At 36.4% G+C, this 20,699-nt stretch overlaps 2 protein-coding genes across 6 annotated transcripts; both read left to right on the top strand.

Annotated features, from left to right (window-relative positions):
* The first annotated feature begins 2,055 nt into the window (after window positions 1–2,055).
* On the top strand, window positions 2,056–14,046 carry LOC18039255 (E3 ubiquitin-protein ligase UPL4). Of its 5 annotated transcripts, none has more exons than XR_002904941.1 (20): window positions 2,056–2,442; window positions 2,938–3,629; window positions 3,726–3,836; window positions 3,952–4,068; window positions 4,177–4,335; window positions 4,437–4,598; window positions 5,070–5,222; window positions 5,301–5,422; window positions 5,509–6,700; window positions 7,022–8,179; window positions 8,287–8,517; window positions 8,615–8,719; window positions 9,445–9,525; window positions 9,608–9,676; window positions 9,769–9,897; window positions 10,001–10,084; window positions 10,199–10,281; window positions 11,197–11,278; window positions 11,502–11,756; window positions 13,700–14,046. XR_002904941.1 is itself a non-coding variant. In XM_006428818.2 (17 exons), the coding sequence occupies exons 2-17, from the start codon at window positions 2,997–2,999 to the stop codon at window positions 10,262–10,264; spliced, it is 4,572 nt and encodes a 1,523-aa protein (XP_006428881.1). In that variant the 5' UTR covers window positions 2,056–2,442; window positions 2,938–2,996; the 3' UTR covers window positions 10,265–10,675. The 5 variants fall into 5 exon arrangements, 1 of the variants encoding a protein (XP_006428881.1); XR_002904940.1 differs by having other exon boundaries at window positions 11,192–11,278; XR_002904942.1 differs by having other exon boundaries at window positions 11,176–11,278.
* A 451-nt stretch (window positions 14,047–14,497) lies between these two features.
* Window positions 14,498–17,000, top strand: LOC18039964 (pentatricopeptide repeat-containing protein At3g09650, chloroplastic). The gene has a single exon (XM_006428815.2). It carries the CDS (start codon window positions 14,518–14,520, stop codon window positions 16,738–16,740), a length of 2,223 nt encoding a protein of 740 aa, XP_006428878.1. The 5' UTR covers window positions 14,498–14,517; the 3' UTR covers window positions 16,741–17,000.
* The last annotated feature ends 3,699 nt before the right edge of the window (window positions 17,001–20,699 follow it).

The following is a 20,699-nucleotide window of genomic DNA, read 5'->3' as shown; positions in this document are numbered from 1 at the left end:
TTATTTTCTCAAGGCTTGGGCAGTGTTTAGAGGCGGGAGGGTCGGTCGGTCAATTCGGATGATGGAGAAATTTGAAAGAATGATTGAACATTTAGGATATACCGTCTTGTTAACGATGGGTAATTTTCTTGAGGAGAACTGGTTGGTGGGTGTTTCACTTTTCAACAAAACATTGGTTATGAATTTGGATTTTTCTCGTGTCAATTTTCCAAGTCAAAAAGTTATTTTTAGCTTTTCTGCTGCATCCGCTGTGAGAGGCTCCCTTCACGTGTAAGTTATGGAAGATTGATTTAAAGCCTTCAGACCGGTTACTACTTTGTTCAATTTCGTTAATCAATAAACAGCCGATGAAAACAAGAATCAGAGATATGATATATAAACATTACCATTTTCATGAATCTCTTGTCGTTTGGGTTACACGACGCCACGTATTTGGTCATCTATCTGTCTGTTTGTCAAATTTGATTCCCTCTTCTACAAAAGCAACCGATCAAGGTTGCAACATTAGAACTCTTAGGCCTTTTTTCATTAGCTCAAGCTACCATTTATTTAATCATTTATACCATTTTTTGTCATTTATTCCAATCTCAATTGCTTTATTGCTAGTCTATTTTTATTATTTATTATTTGTTACAATTAACTTATAGCTTCTTGATTCACACACTGAAGTTATTCTTTGCCTCTTTTCATGTGATATCATTTTGATTTTGATATTATCATGTTAATCTCATTAAAATCAATTTAAATAAATAAAGGGTTTTGGTTTGTAACTATTGGAAAATAGTAACCGGTGACTAAGGGCTAAGTGGTGTGGTGGCTTCATCTAGTCACTGTGGTGGTGTAAGGTGGGTAGGTTTCTGGAATTGTATTCCTTTTTTATTATTTTTCAAGGATAATTGTGAAATAAGTGAGATTAATTAAAAAATAAGGGTTATTGAGAAAAATTGAGGGGTCAATCTCTCAACGTCAGCCAAATTGAATTAGGGTCAATTTGGTAATATATAGTTTTTAAAATAATTATTGTTAATTGTGTTATAAAAATAACCAACTATGAAGAGAATCAATTAAGAGTGATGATACAGCTATAAACTTTTGTACAAATTTATTTTGTTCAAACTGACGTAGTATTAATTCATTGGTTGAATGAAAAATATAAAATAATAAAAAAAAATCATGTGGGGCAAGTGATATTTAATTTAACCAATCTTATCATACCACAACAGTTTGTACAAAATAAGTTTGTACAAGAGTTTGTAACTATATCATTACTCATCAATTAAATATCTAATAAAATTTATTTTTAACATCATATAGATTTTAAAATCAATTGTATATATTTGATTAATTTTATTTTTAAATTTTTGTAAAAATACAAATAACTGAAATGGACATAAAGTTAAATAAAATTTATTTACACATTCATACACATAAATTTTTTTTATTATGTACATATTTATCTAATAATTGGTAACTAAATTTAATATCTTTATTTTATTAATTTAATATTTTTATTTGTTATCTCAAGATAATTAGTAATAATAGAGTTAGTTCCAATAAGACATCTGTAAAATAAATTTATGTAAAAATATATAACTCATCATTTTTTTTATTTACTCACGTATTTATTAAAGCTTGGATACATGATTTGAACACTAATAAAACCCAATTAGCTACCACATAAGTTAAACCTTTGCTTCAAGTTCTAAAATATTTACCATCATTACGAAATAAAAAAAAAAAAAAAAGAATACTTCGTCAATTGGACGGTTCAAAACTCCAAATGACAATCGCACTTGTTCTAAACAAAAACGTTTCCCTTCTCGAGGTCAACTTCATCATCTAAAAGAAAAATAATAATTAAATTTTAGAAAACAGAAAAGTCATTTTCCATTGGGCCCACATCTCGACCGAGATAAACACGGAATCATGACTGATCATCATGACATAGTGGCAAACGCCATATCATCAGATCAGAAGCTGTATCATCATTCCTCAATACACCCGCGAAGCAGAGAAGCCCTACCGCCATTAGTAGAAGCATAAAATAAAATCATCTAAATCCGCTACAGAAACAAACAGCCTCCCATGTATGTATCCCTCCCGTATAAACAGTACCCACCCTGTTCTCATCATCATCATCATTAATCACAATCACAATCACAATCACAATCACATACGCCAACTTAAATTTAATCAAATCAAATCAAATCGGTGAGGATCCTCTCACGAAATAGAAAGCACAGAGAAGCGAAAGATAGATGAGATAGATTTGTAGAGAGATCATTGTCAAAAGTAAAAGAAAGTGTAGCAACAACACTTCTATAGGGGAAAAAAAAAGGAAAGAAAAAAATAAAATCAAAACTAAGAGCCCTAGTTTTATCACCATTGAATTTCAGGTTTTCGGTTCTCTCGAAGGCCGATAAACTCAACAGCAACAACTAGGTACATTAAGAAAAGCTTCCTAATATTTCAATGTGATCGTCGGTTCTCGCGATTAATTTATTTGATTTTTAAATTTTTTTTTTTGGCTTGGATTATCGTTTGCTTCACTTTAGTTTTTTAGTTACAAAATTCACTGTCGTTTATTTGGAGAGTGATTGTGTTGTGTTTGTTTCTTGATTAAATGATATTAAGTGTTTTCTTTTTCAATTAATCTGTTTGTTTATGCTTTTTTTTTTTTCTCCTTCCTTTGTTGTTCTCGTAAAAAGGACCCGAACTTGCAACAGATGTAAAGTATTTAAAAAATATTTATATAGAAAAACTTTAAGGTCTTTGGTTTTGATGATTATGTAGGTTTTGGTGTTTTGAGTAACTGAGTTACTCTGTTTTTACCGTATTATGTTGTTTGTGAACTAAGTGCTAGTGGTTCTTGTTGGCTTGAGTCTATAAATTCCTGAAAATGGCTGCTCTTTTACATGGAAGATGTTGACTTTACAGGGGTGAATGTTTCATGGGAATTGGGTGGTGATTAACCAAAGAGATTGATTTGGTGACAAATGGGAAATCGTGGACAAAAGCGCATGGAAATGGCTGTTGATTTGCCGGATGATAAAAGAGCTTGTAGTTCATTGGACTTTCGGCCTAGCACATCTAACTCATCAGTCCAAACTCACTTGAATTCCACAAACTCCACTCCTGAAACCCATCATAATGATATGGATACTTCTTCTTCTGCTTCTGCTTCAAGCCGATCTGAAGAAGAACCTGAAAAAGATGCAGGGTATGGTTCGTGTGATTCTGATGATGCAGAACCAAGACACAGAGGTCTCAGGGAGTTACAGAGGAGAAGATCCTCTAGTGATCATGGGAAATTGAGGAGTATTTTGGCGTGTTTGAGTGAAGATACTGATCCTTCTAGGCAAATAACTTCACTGACTGAGCTTTGTGAAGTGTTGTCATTTGCTATGGAGGATTCACTTTCTAGCATGATGGCAGACTCGTTGTCCCCAGTTCTTGTAAAGCTGGCAAGGCATGAGACTAATCCAGATATAATGTTATTGGCTGTTAGAGCTATAACATATTTATGTGATATATTTCCTCGATCATCGGGTCTGCTTGTTCGACACGATGCAGTTCCTGCTCTTTGTCAAAGATTAAAGGCGATTGAGTACTTGGATGTAGCTGAGCAGGTATTCTTTGTTTCGTAGTTAATTTGTCTGCTTTTGATTCATCTTATTTTTTAATATAAGTCAATTTATTGAGGCTGTAACTTTCTTTTTATGTAGTGTTTGCAAGCATTGGAGAAAATTTCCCGGGATCAACCACATGCTTGCTTAGAGGGTGGGGCTATTATGGCTGCTTTAACTTATATTGATTTCTTCTCGACTAGTATACAGGTAAATGAAAATCCAATTATTTGAGAATGAATAGATGTTAATTTTAGCTAGCATTGCCTTATGGTTTCAATTTCTTTGAGATAAGGCTTTTAACTTTTCCTTTAATCTGCAATAGAGAGTTGCACTTTCCACTGTAGCCAACATATGTAAGAAACTTCCTTCAGAATGTCCGTCACATTTAATGGAGGCTGTTCCCATATTGAGCAATCTTCTTCAGTACGAGGATCGACAGGTAGGTATTGATTGGTATTTTGCTCTCTGAGATTATTGCTTCCGTAGATTTATCTATTCCGATATTTATTGACCTACTAACACAAATCTCTGTTTGAATTTTTTTCAGCTGGTTGAGAGTGTAGCCATTTGTTTGATAAAAATAGCAGAGCAATTAAGTCAATCTTCTCAGATGCTGGATGAACTCTGTAGCCATGGGCTGATTAATCAGACCACGCATCTCTTAAACTTGAATAGCCGAACTACTCTATCCCAGCCAATTTACTATGTATGTGAAATTTTCTTAGTTGTTTTGTAAGATAAAACTTTCTTGTTCTCTTTAGATTTCCTGCCCTAGAATTATTGACACTTTACAGTTCTGGTTGGCAGGGTTTGATTGGGTTACTTGTCAAAATTTCTTCTGGTTCAATTGTAGCTTTCAAAATGTTATACGAGCTTAATATTGGCAGGATATTGAAGGATATTTTATCAACTTATGACCTCTCACATGGAATGTCTTCTCCTCATATGGTTGATGGTCATTGCAATCAGGTTACACCTTAGACCTTTCAATATGCTTGCTCTAGTGGCATGTTTATCTGGTTGATTGCTTTTTCCTTTTTTTTTTTTTTTTTTTTTTTTTTGGGTCTATGTGCTTGATTTGCATTTTAACCAACATGGGTTATTGTAATATGGTCGCTCCTATCACTTGGGATTACCAATTTTTTGAAATTCAGTAGCAAAAGAAGAAACAAATAATTGAGAAAAGGATAGAGTAGGTCTAATGATGTACTAGGCAATTTCAATATTCGCATTCAATTTGCAGTGCATGTGTCTGGAGACTACAATGTGTTAGGGGGGTTTTAAGTTCATCCTTAGTTTAGCATTCATAAAACAGGGTTTGCTACTTAGTAATTTTTTCCATCTAAGTTTCTATGAATTTAGATTGATTATGCTAGTAAATTGAATTATTTTAATACCCTCAAAAACGATCAGAGTTGATGTTGATCTGTTTCTTCCCAGGTACATGAAGTTTTGAAGTTGCTAAATGAGCTTCTTCCTACTTCAGTTGGAGATCAGTGTGCGCAACAAGTGTTGGATAAGCAATCATTTTTAGTTGATCGTCCTGATCTTCTTCAAAACTTTGGAATGGATATACTTCCCATGTTGATCCAGGTTGGTTTTATGGTATTTACAGCTCAGCGCTTGTTGCTTTTCTTTTCCAGTATAATATATCCTTTGCCCCTTTCGCAGGTGGTTAATTCTGGTGCAAATATCTTTTTTTGCTACGGATGCCTCTCTGTAATCAACAAGTTAGTTTATTTGAGCAAATCTGACATGCTTATTGAATTGCTTAAGAGTGCCAACATTCCGAGGTGAACTTGGCTTTCTCATCATTTCTGTAGGAAATTTTGAGCATGTTTCAACTATTGCTAATGAAGTTCTTTGGTTATCTTGGCAGCTTTTTGGCTGGAGTGTTTACTCGAAAGGACCATCATGTGGTCATATTAGCTCTAGAGATTGCTGAAATGATCCTGCAAAAGCTTTCTGATACTTTCTTAAACTCTTTTGTAAAAGAGGGTGTCTTTTTTGCCATTGATGCACTATTAACGCCAGAAAAATGTTCGCAGCTATTTCCAGCATTTAGTGGCATCCAGCTTTGCCCTAGCTCAAGTCAGAAGTGTGCTGGAAGGGAGGTTCTGAGATGCTTATGTAATGCTTTTGATACTGGTCTGTCTTCTTCAGCTTCAGAAAAACAATCTTGCAAGCTTGATAAAGATTCTGTTCATAATCTTGCAAAGAGCATTATAACCAAATACTTCTCACCAGAATTATTTGGCTCTGATAAAGGACTGACTGATATTCTTCAAGACCTTAGAAGTTTTTCTGCTGCTTTGACCGATTTGATGAATGTGTGCACTAATAATGAAGCTCATGCACGGGATGAAGAGAAATTTTATTGTATTTTACATCAGATTATGGAAAAGCTTAATGGAAGAGAACCGGTTTCCACTTTTGAGTTCATCGAGAGTGGAATTGTCAAATCGTTGGTTACATACCTGACAAATGGATTGTATCTGAGAGACAACGCGGAGCTTCATATTCCACATAGTGATTTATTTGTAGTAGAAAAACGATTTGAGGTGCTTGCAAGACTACTTTTGCCTTATTCAGACAATCTCTCTGAGGACTCACTGGTGTCAGCTCTGATACAGAAATTACAAAGTGCATTGTCGTCTTTAGAAAATTTCCCTGTTATTTTGAGTCATTCATTCAAGCTGAGAAGTTCATATGCTACTGTTCCATATGGACGCTGCATATCACATCCATGTCTCAGGGTTCGTTTTGTGAGGGGAGATGGGGAGACATGCTTATCTGATTTCTCAGAAGATCTTTTGACTGTTGATCCTTTTTCTTCTTTGGAAGCTATTGAAGGATATCTGTGGCCTAAAGTTACTATCAAAGAATCCAAAGATGTAGAATCAGATTGCCTGATGGATCAAATGAACGGCCAACCTCTTCATTTGTCATCAAATTCCAAATCTATCCTAGGGGAAAGTTCAGAATCTATGGAACATGAGAGCACTTCTGCTGTATTAACTCCTGTGAAGCATGATAGCATATCCTCTACCTCTGGTGTTCCGAAGATGCAGGTAGTTCATAGTACTTGGTTAACTAACTTAAAGATTTGTTATTTGCTACTTTCTGCATTGTTTTATTTTTTTGGGTGCAACACTTGTTATTTATGAACTATATTTTTACTGGAGTACAAACTTAGCATATAATATTAAGTTGTGTTTCAGTTGCAGCCTTGCTAAGCTGCCATTTGTATGTTTTGTACAAGCTGTTTATCTACATTGTTGTTTTAGATATTCATATTGTTCTCTTCTCCTTCACAAATTGAGTGCTATTCTTTTTTTAATCAGATTGAAATCCTTACATGCCTTACATTGCCATTATGTTTTATTTTTCAGGATTGTAAGATCAAACTTACGTTTGACCTAGACGGGCAAAAGCTGGAGCGGACATTAACATTGTATCAGGCAATTCTTCAAAAGCAAATAAAAACAGATGGTGAAGTTATTGCCGGGGCAAAATTGTGGAGCCAAGTATACACAATAATTTATAGAAGAACCATGGAATCTAAATGCAATGATCCTAAAAAATGTGTCCATTTGCATCCAATGTCCTCTGTATCAGATGGAGATGAGGCACGTTTGCATTGTGCTTCATTTTTCTCCAGCTTGTTTGCTTGTCAACTGGCCTTTGAGTTGGATAATTCAAGTCCTATTTATGATATATTGTTCCTACTTAAGAGTTTGGAAGGCATGAACAGGTTAACATGTCATTTGATATCTCATGAGAGAATACGTGCATATGCTGAAGGCAGATTTGATAACTTGGATGACCTGAAGGTAGCAGTTCACTCATTGCGACAGAATGATTTTGTGAATAGTAAGTTGACAGAAAAACTAGAACAACAGATGCGCGACAGTGCGGCTGTTTCAACTGGTGGTGTGCCGTCATGGTGTAATCAGTTAATGGCTTCATGCCCATTCTTGTTTAGTTTTGAAGCAAGGTGCAAGTATTTTCAGTTAGCAGCATTTGCTCCACGACAGGTTCAGCCTCATCCATTATATCGCAGTAACTCAGGTGCCCCTACTGACAGGCGATCAGCTGCTGTTGGCTTGCCGCGGAAGAAGTTTTTAGTGTGCCGGAACCGGATTCTGGAGTCTGCCACACAAATGATGGATCAGCATGCTTGTAATAGAACACTTGTCGAAGTGGAATATGATGAAGAAGTTGGTTCTGGTCTTGGTCCTACATTAGAGTTTTATACTCTTGTCAGTCAAGAGTTTCAGAAGTCTGGTATGGGCATGTGGAGAGATGATCACAGTTCAGTAACTGTCAGGAAAAGCTTGGAAATTGGGAATTCTGATATTGTAATGTCTCCTTTTGGTCTGTTTCCCCGTCCCTGGTCATCTGCCGTAGATACATCATATGGGATACAGTTCTCAGATGTATTAAAAAAGTTTGTTCTTTTGGGTCAAGTTGTGGCAAAGGCTCTTCAAGATGGAAGGGTCTTGGATCTGCCTTTCTCCAAAGCCTTTTATAAGCTCATTCTTGGAAAGGTACTTTTTCTGTCTCAGATTTAGAGTAATACTTATGTCGACTTGTGGCGAAAGTTTGATTTTTTATGCTAGTTGAATTGCTACTTAAGCAAACTCGTTTGCTACAGGAACTTAGTTTGTATGACATCCAATCATTTGACCCTGAGCTTGGTAGGACTCTGCTGGAGTTTCAGGCCATTGCTAATAGAAAAAAACATTTGGAATCAACTTCTGAAGAAAGGTCAATGTTTGGCCTTGAATCATGTTTTCGGAATACCCGAGTTGAGGATCTCTGTCTCGATTTTACACTACCTGGGTACCCTGATTATGTTCTCACTTTTGGGCCTGATCATAAAATGGTAAGGAATCGTATACTGTAATTACATCTGTTTTTCCTCAGCTCTATTAGTTAATATATTGAAACTCAAATGAATTTATTGATTGTCAACTTTGCAGGTGAATATGAACAACTTGGAGGATTACGCAGAACTTGTTGTGGATGCTACGATACATACTGGAATATTCAGACAAATGGAAGCTTTCAAGTCTGGATTTTGTCAAGTATGTGATATTTCACACTTCATCAACGTTGATTATCCTGGTTACATTCTACTACTTTCTTCAATGTGTTGTTACCCTAAGAGAAAGAGTGGAACATGTTTAGCAATTTCCTGGGAAAATGTTTGGGTTTCACAAGTTAAAAAGAAACCTGATGGTAGTTGATGGTATGTGTGTGTAGATGTTGTATGGTGCTTATAAATTATAATTTGCATATTGTTCTTTTCTTCAACTTTGTGATCATGAAAAGATGGTTAGATAGCTTGTGAGAGTGACATAGACCAAAGAAAAGCCACCTATCTTTTATGACAACTCTCCTGTTCATAAGTTGGTTTGATTTGGATAATGTATTTGTTTTTCAGCCTTCACAAACTGTAGATATCGCTTAACGACTGTTTATTTGGGTGGAATGCTGTTGAAGAAAATATGTGAGAATATCATTGAGTGAGTGAGCTTAGTTGAGGGTTCTGTTCTTTCTGCAAAAGCAGAAGGATATTCTTCCTTTCAAGGTTTTCCTTTGATGGATTTATTATCTAGAATAGGATTTGATTTTGATATGTGAATATATTACTTCAAAGATAGTCATAAGTTTTCTTTGATTGAAATGGCATATCCCTATTATCATCGTGTTACTTTTAGTGGAAATTTATATCCATAACAATTTCTCGATGAATGTTCTGTTTTGTGATTGATATTGTATTAATTTTATTTTTAACTTGATTCTTCAGGTTTTCCCTATTGAACATCTTAAGATTTTCACTGAAGAGGAGCTCGAGCGTTTATTCTGTGGAGAACGTGACTTTTTGGCTGTATGTATTTCTATAATTTTGTTGGTCCTTCCATGTGGAAGCATACAGACTTCTGGTACTAAGTTGTATTGTTTTCTAGCAGTTTAATGACCTTTTGGATCATATCAAGTTTGATCATGGATACACAGCTAGCAGTCCTCCCATTTTGAACGTTAGTGATGCTTATTTTCTCCTTTTTGGTGTTTTTGTTTTAACTTTTCATCCCATGATATTTCAGTCTTCTCTTACTCTTCTGAATGTCAGTTATTAGAAATAATACGGGAGTTTGACTACGATCAGAGACGGGCTTTTCTGCAGTTTGTGACGGGTGCACCTAGGCTTCCTCCTGGAGGTTTGGCATCACTAAATCCAAAATTGACAATAGTCCGAAAGGTTTGAGGGCCCGCAAATGCCTCTTTTTCCTCTGCATGTTTTGAACTTACTTTTAGCTACCACTGTTTCTCATTTTTTCTTTTTCTTTTCTTAACTTCTGCAGCATTGTAGCAACTGTGCCCATGCAGATTTACCCAGTGTGATGACATGTGCCAATTATCTTAAGCTGCCACCTTATTCATCGAAAGTAACCTTTCTTTCCTTTGTGCATGGATTTGACTTGTCTAAGGTTTTCCTCTACATGGGATTTCTCCAGTGGGTAAAAACTATGCCAATTCTGATGATTTTTTTTTTCCCCCAGGAGATGATGAAAGAGAAACTCCTGTATGCTATAACTGAGGGACAGGGCTCATTTCACCTCTCATAGCCATTCACATTTCACAGGTACACAAAATGTGAATTTGTAATTAATAGAAATAGGTGCTGGTGTAGATAACAAGGTAATGATAATAGCAGTGGTTTTTATTGATGGTTGCTGAGGGAGCTGATTGTCGCTAAGCAAAAGGAAGCTCTTAACTAATTCATTTGTGTGGGATTCTGTATATAAGTGAAAGTTCAGGAAGTTGTTTTGGTGGTTAAGTCGAGATATGCTTTAGAGGAAGAAACAGTGGGATATCAGATAGATGGGGATGCAGTTCTTTCTTACATTTCTTGTACAAATCTCTGTACAGACATCTTTCACATATAATTTAGTGTTCACTTTTTTAGTTCCCTGCCCTGCAGCTACTCTTTTGTTTAATGGTTGTTTAAATAGTTAATAGACTTCTCGTTTTCATTATTTCCTTCGTGTGCCCCAGCTCGTTCAAGTCTGAAAGGGCTTTTGGAGAAGTTGGGCCTGTTACCAATTACATGGGTAAGCCCGGCCCAATTTTCCATAAGTAAGGTTGGCGAAAAAGCTCTGGCCAGCTTGGGCCTGGGTATGGGCTCGAAAATTATAAAATCCGCATAGGTTGAGCCTAGATAAAGGCTCAGTGAAAAAGTCCGGATTTAGTTTAGTCTTTTTAATTTATAAATAAAAAATAAAGTTAATTTAAATTTAAAAAAAAACGCCAAAATACAATTCTTGTGCCGGGCTCGGGTAGGGATTAGACTTTTTTATTAATTATAAAATGATTTTTTAATTAAGTAAAAACTATTTAATATAAAAATAATTATGTAATATGTAATAGACTAAGAGTTTAATACATAAAATGTTAGAAATACAATATAATAAATAACAAATTTTAGTACTTGGTAATATTGAAAACTACAGTTCAAGTGGGAACTTTATTTATTTAGCTGAATTTTGTAACAGAACAGGCAAGGCAAGAGGACAGTATCCAGTCCACGTAGTGCATTCCCCCACCTCCAACCGAATTGATAAAAGTTATAAACAAAAAGGGTAATTTTTAGGGACCTCTCCTGAGGTTTGGTGTATTTACACATAGATAGAATGTATTGATGTAATTACAGACACCACCCCTGCCGTTAGTATAAAAATATGTATAATGCAGCATAGAAGGGTAAATACGTAAAATCATATTTAAATTTTAAAATAATTCAAAATTTAAGCTGAAAATTTGTTGATGTCCGGGAAATATTGACTGTTACAATCTCTTGTCCAGTGCTTTGCGATACTTGATGGACAAAAGAAAGCAAAAATCTTCCCTTTATCTTTCACATAAGCAAAATCCAACATCAATTTCTGCTTTCTAAAGCTATCAAGAAGCAGCTCCTTTTGCCCAAAACTTTATCAAATTGAAGGAGAGTTCAGCTTCTGTTATGAACGAGATGAGTTCGAGTGGTGGCCCAAGACTTCCACGAAGTGAGTACTGGCGGTGAATGGCTTCAGCCGCGACTGGAATTGGAGCGAGAAAGAGGTTAGTCCTCATTTGTGACAGTTCGAAGATGCAAATAAGATGCAGTTGATTATTTTGTTGATTATTTTTTTTTTAAGAATGGGTTGATTCTGAATTACTTACAAATGAAAATGGGCTTTCGAATTTTGATTTTTTTTTATGCATGTAGATCTCGACAAGTGTGGTCTCTGATTTCTTTTTCTGTTAGTCAATTATAGTAAGTTGTTGTTTTGATTGTTGTTCATCTTTTTTTATTTTTCTTTTATTTTTTTAATTTTAAATATTCACTGTGTTTTTCGTCTTTAGAATTGAAGAGCAGTTATTATGTGTTTATGTGTTTGTATTTTTTTGGCAAAAATCTGTGCTGAATTTATATGTTTAAATCTAGATGGCGATTTTACAGAAGCTGTTTTGGATGAAAGTACTTTCTATGAAAGCATCCATATAAGAGTCATTGCAATAAGTTATTGAAAAACTGTTAAATTTTTCCAAAAGAAAACATACAGGGTTGAAATTCTCTCATATGCAAACCTTTTATGTAGCATATTATCTATGATTGGCTTTCTCCTGATATCTGCAAATTAAGTAAGGGTTTTGTTAACTAATTGCTTTGATACTTGGTAATATTCTACTAATGGAATAAAAGAAAGCATATACACAATTACACACACACATGCAGTAGAGGAGATAGATAGATATAACAACAATACCTTATGAGGCATGAGAGCTTTGGGAATCACTCTATGCAACAAACAAAACATTAACAGAGACATCTTGTAATTCTTTCGTGTATTTTATATGTAAAATAAAATATTAATATCAAAAGAAAGAAAAAGAAAAAAGAAACACTCAAGAAACAAATCATTTAATTCTACAGTTCCTTAGCCAAATCAATCTTACGCAGCTTTCCAATTTAAATTTATTTTGTTTTCCATTGATGGAAAAGCTATTTCATAGCCATAACAAGGTTCTTCAAATCTTTATTATGCCGATTTAATGCTTAATCATTTTATTATTATAAGCTGTCATGTTGGTAGCACATAGGTTGCAAATGAGGAACTAATTTATGGAAATGCAAGCAGAAAGTATTATTACAATCTGATGTTCTCATTCAAAAAAAAAAAAAAGATTATAATCACTGTGATACTTTCATCTTATCTTGATCTATTTGGAGTTGGAAGTATATCAAATTTGCTTTTAGAATATATCTTTTAAAACACAGCTTTAATTTGTTGTTCTATTAATTTTGTCTGGTTAAACAAGTTGGTGTTGGAGAAGAGAAAAACTAGCCAAACGATATCCATTGCTCACCTAGATCTGCATTTCCATCTCTTCCTTTTTATTTTCTTCTTTTAATTCCATTAATTCTTTTTCTTCCATGATGAGACATCTCCATCTCTTTCAAATGTTTTTGTTCATCCGGATAGTAACATAGCTGATGGATCTTAGGCCTCATAGAATTAGAATTAGCGATGTTGATTTTTTTTTTCTAATCCTTGAACTTTAAATTGGGTTTGGGAGTTTCAATGGTTGTGCCAGCTTGTAATTTTCAATACTTAGGCAGCATGGTGCCATGGCTTTGAAAAGGCTGGTAATATCAATTCTCTTCCTTTGTGGCATGTATCGTTAAAAATTTTGAGCTCATAAGAGCATGTAATGTTAGGAAGCTTTCGTCACCAATAGTATTTTCATTCTCATATATTAAGACAATTATTTGCTTTTACACATAGAAAGAGTTGTACATATCAATTCCAAATTTGTCGACTACACACAGAGTTTGAAGTGTTTTGGCCTCTAAAACTTAAACTCAAACCAGCTTAGTCCATATCGTAATCTTGTTTGATGTTCTCATCTTGAAATGATTATTATTGATGGTATAATTTTCTTTAAACTTTCATGTAGCATATTTTAATTTATTAATGGTTTTTTGTTACTTACGATATGCTGTTGTTTATAACTTGCAGCCATGTTTACATGGAGATCGGGCTGTGGTAGCTGGAGATGAGATTGATGTAGCAACAATAATTCCAGAGTAATACACCAGCTTAAAAAAGATGTGGCAGGATGTCAATGTCAAGAATGTTTGCTTTGACAAGCCTATAAGACATGCTAAGGAAGTGAGAGTTTATGTCATTTTGCCATGGCTCATTTGTTGTATGTTTGATTAACTGGATGTGTTTGAGCTTAGAAAATCCATATGGTTGAGACACTGTTTGATCTTGATTATGTTGCATGCTTCTATTGATGATTTGAATGGATGATATTATTGAAACAAATACAAAGATTTCTTAAGTAGAAGATGAAGAATAAATTGTGTTTTGATGATTTATTTACCTACAAAAGCCTCCATTTATAGCTGTTGTCGCTGTTCAAATTATTAACATTTATTTACAACGATAATAATGGTAGCTTCATTTGATTTTGAAGAGTTTTTTTATAATAAGCAATGTCAACTACTTTACATTGATTGGTATTTTGGTCTTTTTCTGATGTCGTGTGATTTCAGCCAAACTTATTACCCGTCAGTTGTCAAAGCTTTATTTATCAATTTATTATTTTGGTGGGAAGGATATTATAGTAATTTTAAGAGTCTCCTAACGGTCAATCTAACTTATAATTAACGGCAGGGGTGGTGTCTGTAATTACATCCATACATTCTATATATGTGTAAATACACCAAACCTCAGGGGAGGTCCCTGAAAATTACCCTAAACAAAAATGAACAAGAATTAGAAAACAATAAGCTTACTCTCACTCTTAGGCCGTCACAAATGGCTCAGCCATGAACACAATTCTTCCATCAAATCTTTTCCCCTCGAGCCTAACCCACCACGCTCTCTCACCACACTGTGTCTCACCACCACCACCAACACCACCTTATCCTCCCACGCGCCCATTTCGCGTGCAAGCCACTACTGACCTTTCTCTCACCACCACTAACCCATCATCAAATTCAAATAACAACACAAATGATGACCAAAAAATATTACTGACACTTCTTCGCCAACGGAAAACCGAAGAAGCTTGGATTAAATACACCCAATCCACTTACCTTCCGAACCCCACTTGCCTTAGCCGCTTAGTTTCTCAACTCTCTTACCAAAACACTACCTTAAGCCTCTCACGCGCCCAGTCCATCGTCACGCGCCTTCGCCATGACCGCCAGCTCCACCGTCTCGACTGCAACTCCCTCGGCCTCCTCGCCGTATCCGCCGCCAAGTCCGGTCACACCCTCTACGCCACTTCCGTTATCAAGTCCATGCTCCGCTCTGGGTACCTCCCCCATGTCAAGGCCTGGAGCACCGTCGTCAGCCGCCTCGCCGCCTCCGGGGATGACGGTCCCGTCGAGTCCGTTAAGCTCTTTGAGGTCGTCGTAAAACGGGTCCGCAAATTCTCGGATCCGGATATTGTTTCTGACTCGAAACCCGACACGGCAGCTTACAATGCTGTGTTAAATGCTTGTGCTAATTTGGGTAAGCCTAAGAAGTTTTTGCAACTATTTGATCAAATGCATGAGTTTGGTGCTAAGCCTGATGTGTTGACTTATAATGTCATGATTAAGCTCTGTGCTAGAGCCCGTAGGAAACATTTGCTTGTGTTTTTATTGGAGAGGATTCTTGAAATGGGAATCCCTTTGTGTATGACTACGTTCCAGTCTCTTGTTGCGGCTTATGTTGGGTTTGGTGATTTAGAAATAGCTGAGAGTATTGTCCAAGCGATGAGGGAAGGGAGGAGAGATTTATGCAAGATTATTCGGGAACTGGATTTGGAAGATTATTCGAGTGAAAATGAGGGAGATGATGATGATGAAGTGTTTGAGAAGTTGCTTCCAAACTCGATTAATCCCAGTAGTGAGCCTCCGTTGTTACCAAAAACTTTTGCTCCTAATTCGAGGATCTACACGACTCTAATGAAGGGTTACATGAATGAAGGTCGTGTGAGTGATACGGTTAGAATGTTGGGGGCGATGAGACGACAGGAGGATGATGCTAGTCACCCCGATCATGTTACATACACAACTGTTGTTTCTGCTCTTGTGAAGGCGGGATCAATGGATAGGGCTCGTCAAGTGCTAGCTGAAATGACTAGAATTGGTGTACCTGCAAATCGTATTACTTACAATATTCTGCTCAAGGGTTATTGCCAGCAGTTGCAGATTGACAAAGCAAAAGAGTTGCTTCGAGAAATGGCTGATGATGCAAAGATTGAGCCTGATGTGGTTTCATATAATATTTTGATTGATGGATTTATACTGATTGATGATAGTGCTGGAGCTCTTACATTCTTCAATGAAATGCGTGCTAGGGGAATTGCTCCCACCAAGATCAGTTATACTACTTTGATGAAAGCTTTTGCATTGTCAAGTCAACCGAAGTTGGCTAATAAGGTGTTTGATGAGATGCTTAGAGATCCGAGAGTGAAAGTTGACATAGTTGCTTGGAATATGTTGGTCGAAGGATATTGTAGAATGGGATTGGTTGAAGAAGCAAAGAGAATAATTGAGAGAATGAAAGAGAATGGCTTTTACCCTAATGTGGCTACATACGGAAGCCTTGCAAACGGGATTTCATTGGCTAGAAAACCAGGAGAAGCACTCTTACTCTGGAAAGAAATAAAGGAAAGGTGTGAGGTGAAAAAGGAAGGTGTTAATGCAGATTCTGATTTGCCTCCACCACTGAAACCAGATGAAGAACTATTGGATGCTCTGGCTGATATATGTGTGAGGGCTGCCTTCTTTAGGAAAGCTTTAGAAATTGTGGCGTGCATGGAAGAGCACGGGATACCGCCAAATAAAACAAAGTATAAAAAGATATATGTGGAAATGCATTCCCGGATGTTTACAAGCAAGCATGCCTCACAAGCCAGGCAAGACAGAAGGAGAGAGAGGAAGAGAGCAGCTGAGGCTTTCAAGTTTTGGTTGGGTCTGCCCAATTCTTACTATGGAAGTGAATGGCGACTGGACCCGATGGATGGAGATGAATACATTACAGGTGATTATCGGTAAAGTGTAAACAAGCATATTTCTGTGAACTGAATTACTTGGATTGGATTTCCTGTTGTGGAAATCAAGTTTATATATGTTGTAAACTCTGAGGTGAATGTGCATAGAACTTGTCACTTTGAAATGGGACTCAGAAGCCAGTATGTTTGTAATCTTGTAGGTATTTGCAGGAGAGCAGAAATGACTGTCTTGGGACAATAGGAGTAACTTTTCATTGACTTGAAAATTATGTACTCATTTTTTTGTCTGAGATCAATAATATAAAATTTACAGGAACATATTTTGGCGCTTGAGTATTTTGCTTCATCCAATCTTGCTATGTGCACACTCCACAGAACACTGCTTACAAATATTTACAGTTGAAAAATGCACGGGCGCACAGAAATAGTCAGCACATCCATGTTTTCTGGAAGAGGATTAGCTTTCTGGGAAATTTCCAAACAAACAATTTCAACGAAATCCTTCAATTTTCTTTTTTTTTCCATTATGTTTAACTCTATGTTTTCTTTTACCTTTGGAGTACATTGAATGTACAGAAATAACTAAAACAAAGTTTCTATTATTGGTATTAACAGCTACTCTAAAGGAACGTTTTTATACAGTGTTAACAATTCAATAACTATCATTTTAGCCGAAGTATTATAGTGAAACTTCAGAAGACATCCAAAGATTTTTTTTTTTTTTAAAAAAAAAGGGTAACCTGCCTTCTGATGCCGCTCAACTTTAGCATCTTGAATTCTTGATCTGGAAGATGGTTGATTACGTTAATAAGATGATAACAGCACCTGCAAGAGAAAGCACGATCTACGTTGAATATAATATAGGATATTTACCCATCCAGTGTGCATTAACAATGAACGAACTTAATAATTAGCAGTTTGAAAGTAATATAGACGATACATCGTTGAGCAATACATACATGAACATTAAGGCTCAACCAATACGGGAAAAAATGATTTCCTCTTAACTTGCAAAGATTTTGCCCCCACCCTTGGAGGATGACGGTTCCACAAAAAAGACCAAATTCCACTCAGAAGGAGACGATGGTGACAACCCACAGCAAATGTCCATCAAAGATAAATTAATGGAGGACCATTTGTTCGTGGAAGAGGATTTCGTTGGTAAGGACGACGATTTGGATTTTGACAGTGGTGATGTTGTCATGGAAATGGATGGAACTTTGCCATCTATCTCATTCTCCCACGAGGTTCTTGCACGGCTTATTAAACCTTGGTAATCTACTGTTGTTGTTAATCTCCTAGGGAGGCAGATTGGTTACAAAGTTTTATGCAACTGCCTAGACTCTCTTTGGGCAAGACTCCTTTACGGTCATAGATCTGGAAAATGATTATTTCTAGTCAAGTTTAGAACAGTTGACGTGATAGGTCCCAGTCAGAACTACACTTATACAATGCGTATGATTCTCTTTGGGCGAGAATAAACCACAAGATAGTATTTAGATAATTTGCTGACTGATTTATTATTGAACTCGAGAGCGCATTTATACATTTAATCACAGCCCACTACTTTGATGTACAGCCGAAAATAGAGGCTTATAGTACGTCCACTAAGCAAATAACATAATACAAAACAAATGCAACTACCTAGCTATTAACCCGTTCAACAAAACAAGTAGTACAAGATAATTTAAATACAGAAACTAAACAAGCTATTAATCCTCCAACGTCTACTTTAAGTCGATAACTATGAATATTGCTCCGGTTGTTACTCCCTTGCATGCATGACTTTCATGTCCTGCATGCCCATATCACACGTCTAGACCTCATCCTTGATACTTGGAATTTGGTTTTGTTACCCTTGTTATCTTACATGGCTCTCCAGCCTCATCAATACCCTCCCCTCGAAGTGGACTCTTGTCCTCAAGGTCTATATTTTAAAATAGATTCATTGGTTTCTCTATGATTCGATAAGGAATGGAATGAATTTTTTGGTTTGGCACGGTCTGTTGGGGTAACATCCGCAACAATTTCAGTTTCTTCTTACATAATATCTCTCGCTTCAGTACTTCCTTCAAGCAACAATATTTGAGGGCCAATACATTTGTGACCTACACTAAACTTCTCAGGGCAGTTAAAACAAAGCCCTTGGGCATGACGTCTTTGCATCTCATCCCACGTCAAGTGTTTGACATTAGAGGTTGATGGAGACTGTGCATGGACATGCAATGCTGTTGGTGTTCCACTAACTAGGAGTGGTTGAGAAAACTTGCGTTGGACTTGGTCTTCTTGCATACGTGCCAAACTGATTGCTTCTTTCAAAGTCTTTGGCTTGAACATCCTAATGTCATCAGATATCTCGGGATTAAGACCTCCCATGAAAGTTCCAATTAAAGCTTTTTGTGTCCAACCATGAACTCGATTGCCCAATCTCTCAAACTCCGGTTGATAATCACGTAAGGTGCCTACCTATCTCACCCTGGACAGAGCTTCATCAAAATCTTCACAATTAGTAGGTCCGAAATGTGCCCACAATTCTTCTTCAAAATCTCTCCATGTCACCGTTCTTCCCTCCTCTTTATAGGCTTTGTGCAGCTATTACCACCATTGGTTGGCTTCACCTTCAAGGTGAAAAAGATGCCAATGCAACCTTTTGTGCCTCCTTTGTTCCCTGGTATTCAAAAAATTGGGAAACTTTGTTAAACCACTTCGTAGGATCATCTCCAGTGTACCTTGGAAATTCAAGCTTAGCCATTTTTTATGAGAAAATCATACGGCTTCCACCAGCTTCCTCCTTAGTATTCTCCTTGTAAGAATGGCTAGGGTGATTATTGACGTTATGGCTGGACCTTTCTTTGTTTGAAAAGAAAGCCTCAGACATACGATTGATGGTCTCCTCGAGCTAATGTAGTTTGTCATTAATGCCAATCTCCATTTGTTGCATTTGATCTTGAAGTTCGCTAAGCCTCGCTTCTAAATTTTCAATCCTTTCTTTGTTAGTTGTCATGAGAACAACAAAGTTTTTGAACAAGATAACACAACTCTGATACCAATTGATAGGTCCCAGTCAGAACTACACTTATACAATGCGTATGATTCTCTTTGGATGAGAATAAACCACAAGATAATATTTAGATAATTTGCTGACCGACTTATTATTGAACTCGAGAGCATATTTATACATTTAATCACAACCCACTACTCTGATATACAACCGAAAATAGAGGCTCATAGTACGTCCACTAAGCAAATAACATAATACAAAACAAATGCAACTACCTAGCTATTAACTCGTTCAACAAAACAAGTAGCACAAGATAATTTAAATGCAGCAACTAAACAAGCTATGAATCCTCCAACGTCTACTTTACGTCGATAACTATGAATATTGCTTCAGTTCTTACTCCCTTGCATGCATGACTTTCACATCCTGCATGCCCATGTCACATGTCTAGACCTCATCCTTGATACTTGGAATTTGGTTTTGTCACCCTTGTTATCTTACATGGCTCTCCAGCCTCATCATAACGACGCGCAATTTGCTTTAACTCAAGGGCCCTGGAAGATTTTGTACCGTTCAAGTTTGGTCACCTCAATTCGATAGCTCGAATGGAAAAATCGACTATATTGTTGCTTGTCTTCCGATTTCTGGGAATGCTTCTCCATTACTATCATAAGAGAATTCTCAGATTCCTTGGTCAAGTCATAAGAAATGTGCTCAAAATAAATTATAATACTGAATTAGATTCAAAAGGGAAGTTTGTGAGAATTGCCTTGGAGATCAACTTAAACAAACTCATTGTATTGGTATTAGAATCTATGGGCCAAAGTGGTCATGAATGTTGATAAGGAGGGAAAGGGTGATGATGGGGATACAACGGTGATGAAAGGTCCAACTGGAGATGACTATAAAAGCTCCACAATTTAGTCCTTGGATGGTGGTGGCTAGGGAAGAAAAGAACCAGAGTAGTAGGGAAAGCACTAAAGTTAAAGGATTGTAACTCC

The sequence above is a fragment of the Citrus clementina genome, unplaced genomic scaffold (assembly GCF_000493195.1).
Source record: "Citrus clementina cultivar Clemenules unplaced genomic scaffold, Citrus_clementina_v1.0 scaffold_6, whole genome shotgun sequence".
Classification (NCBI taxonomy): domain Eukaryota; kingdom Viridiplantae; phylum Streptophyta; class Magnoliopsida; order Sapindales; family Rutaceae; genus Citrus; species Citrus x clementina.
This window is presented reverse-complemented; position numbering and strand designations above follow the sequence as displayed.

What these genes read in the sequence shown, in the direction of transcription:
- LOC18039964 (XM_006428815.2), top strand. Translation starts at nt 14,518, where the DNA reads ATGAACACAATTCTTCCATCAAATCTTTTCCCCTCGAGCCTAACCCAC.
- LOC18039255 (XM_006428818.2), top strand. Translation starts at nt 2,997, where the DNA reads ATGGGAAATCGTGGACAAAAGCGCATGGAAATGGCTGTTGATTTGCCG. An exon ending in ACTTGGATGTAGCTGAGCAG is followed by an intron (nt 3,630 to 3,725) that starts GTATTCTTTGTT and finishes CTTTTTATGTAG; the next exon opens with TGTTTGCAAGCATTGGAGAA. An exon ending in TATCCCAGCCAATTTACTAT is followed by an intron (nt 4,336 to 4,436) that starts GTATGTGAAATT and finishes TCTGGTTGGCAG; the next exon opens with GGTTTGATTGGGTTACTTGT.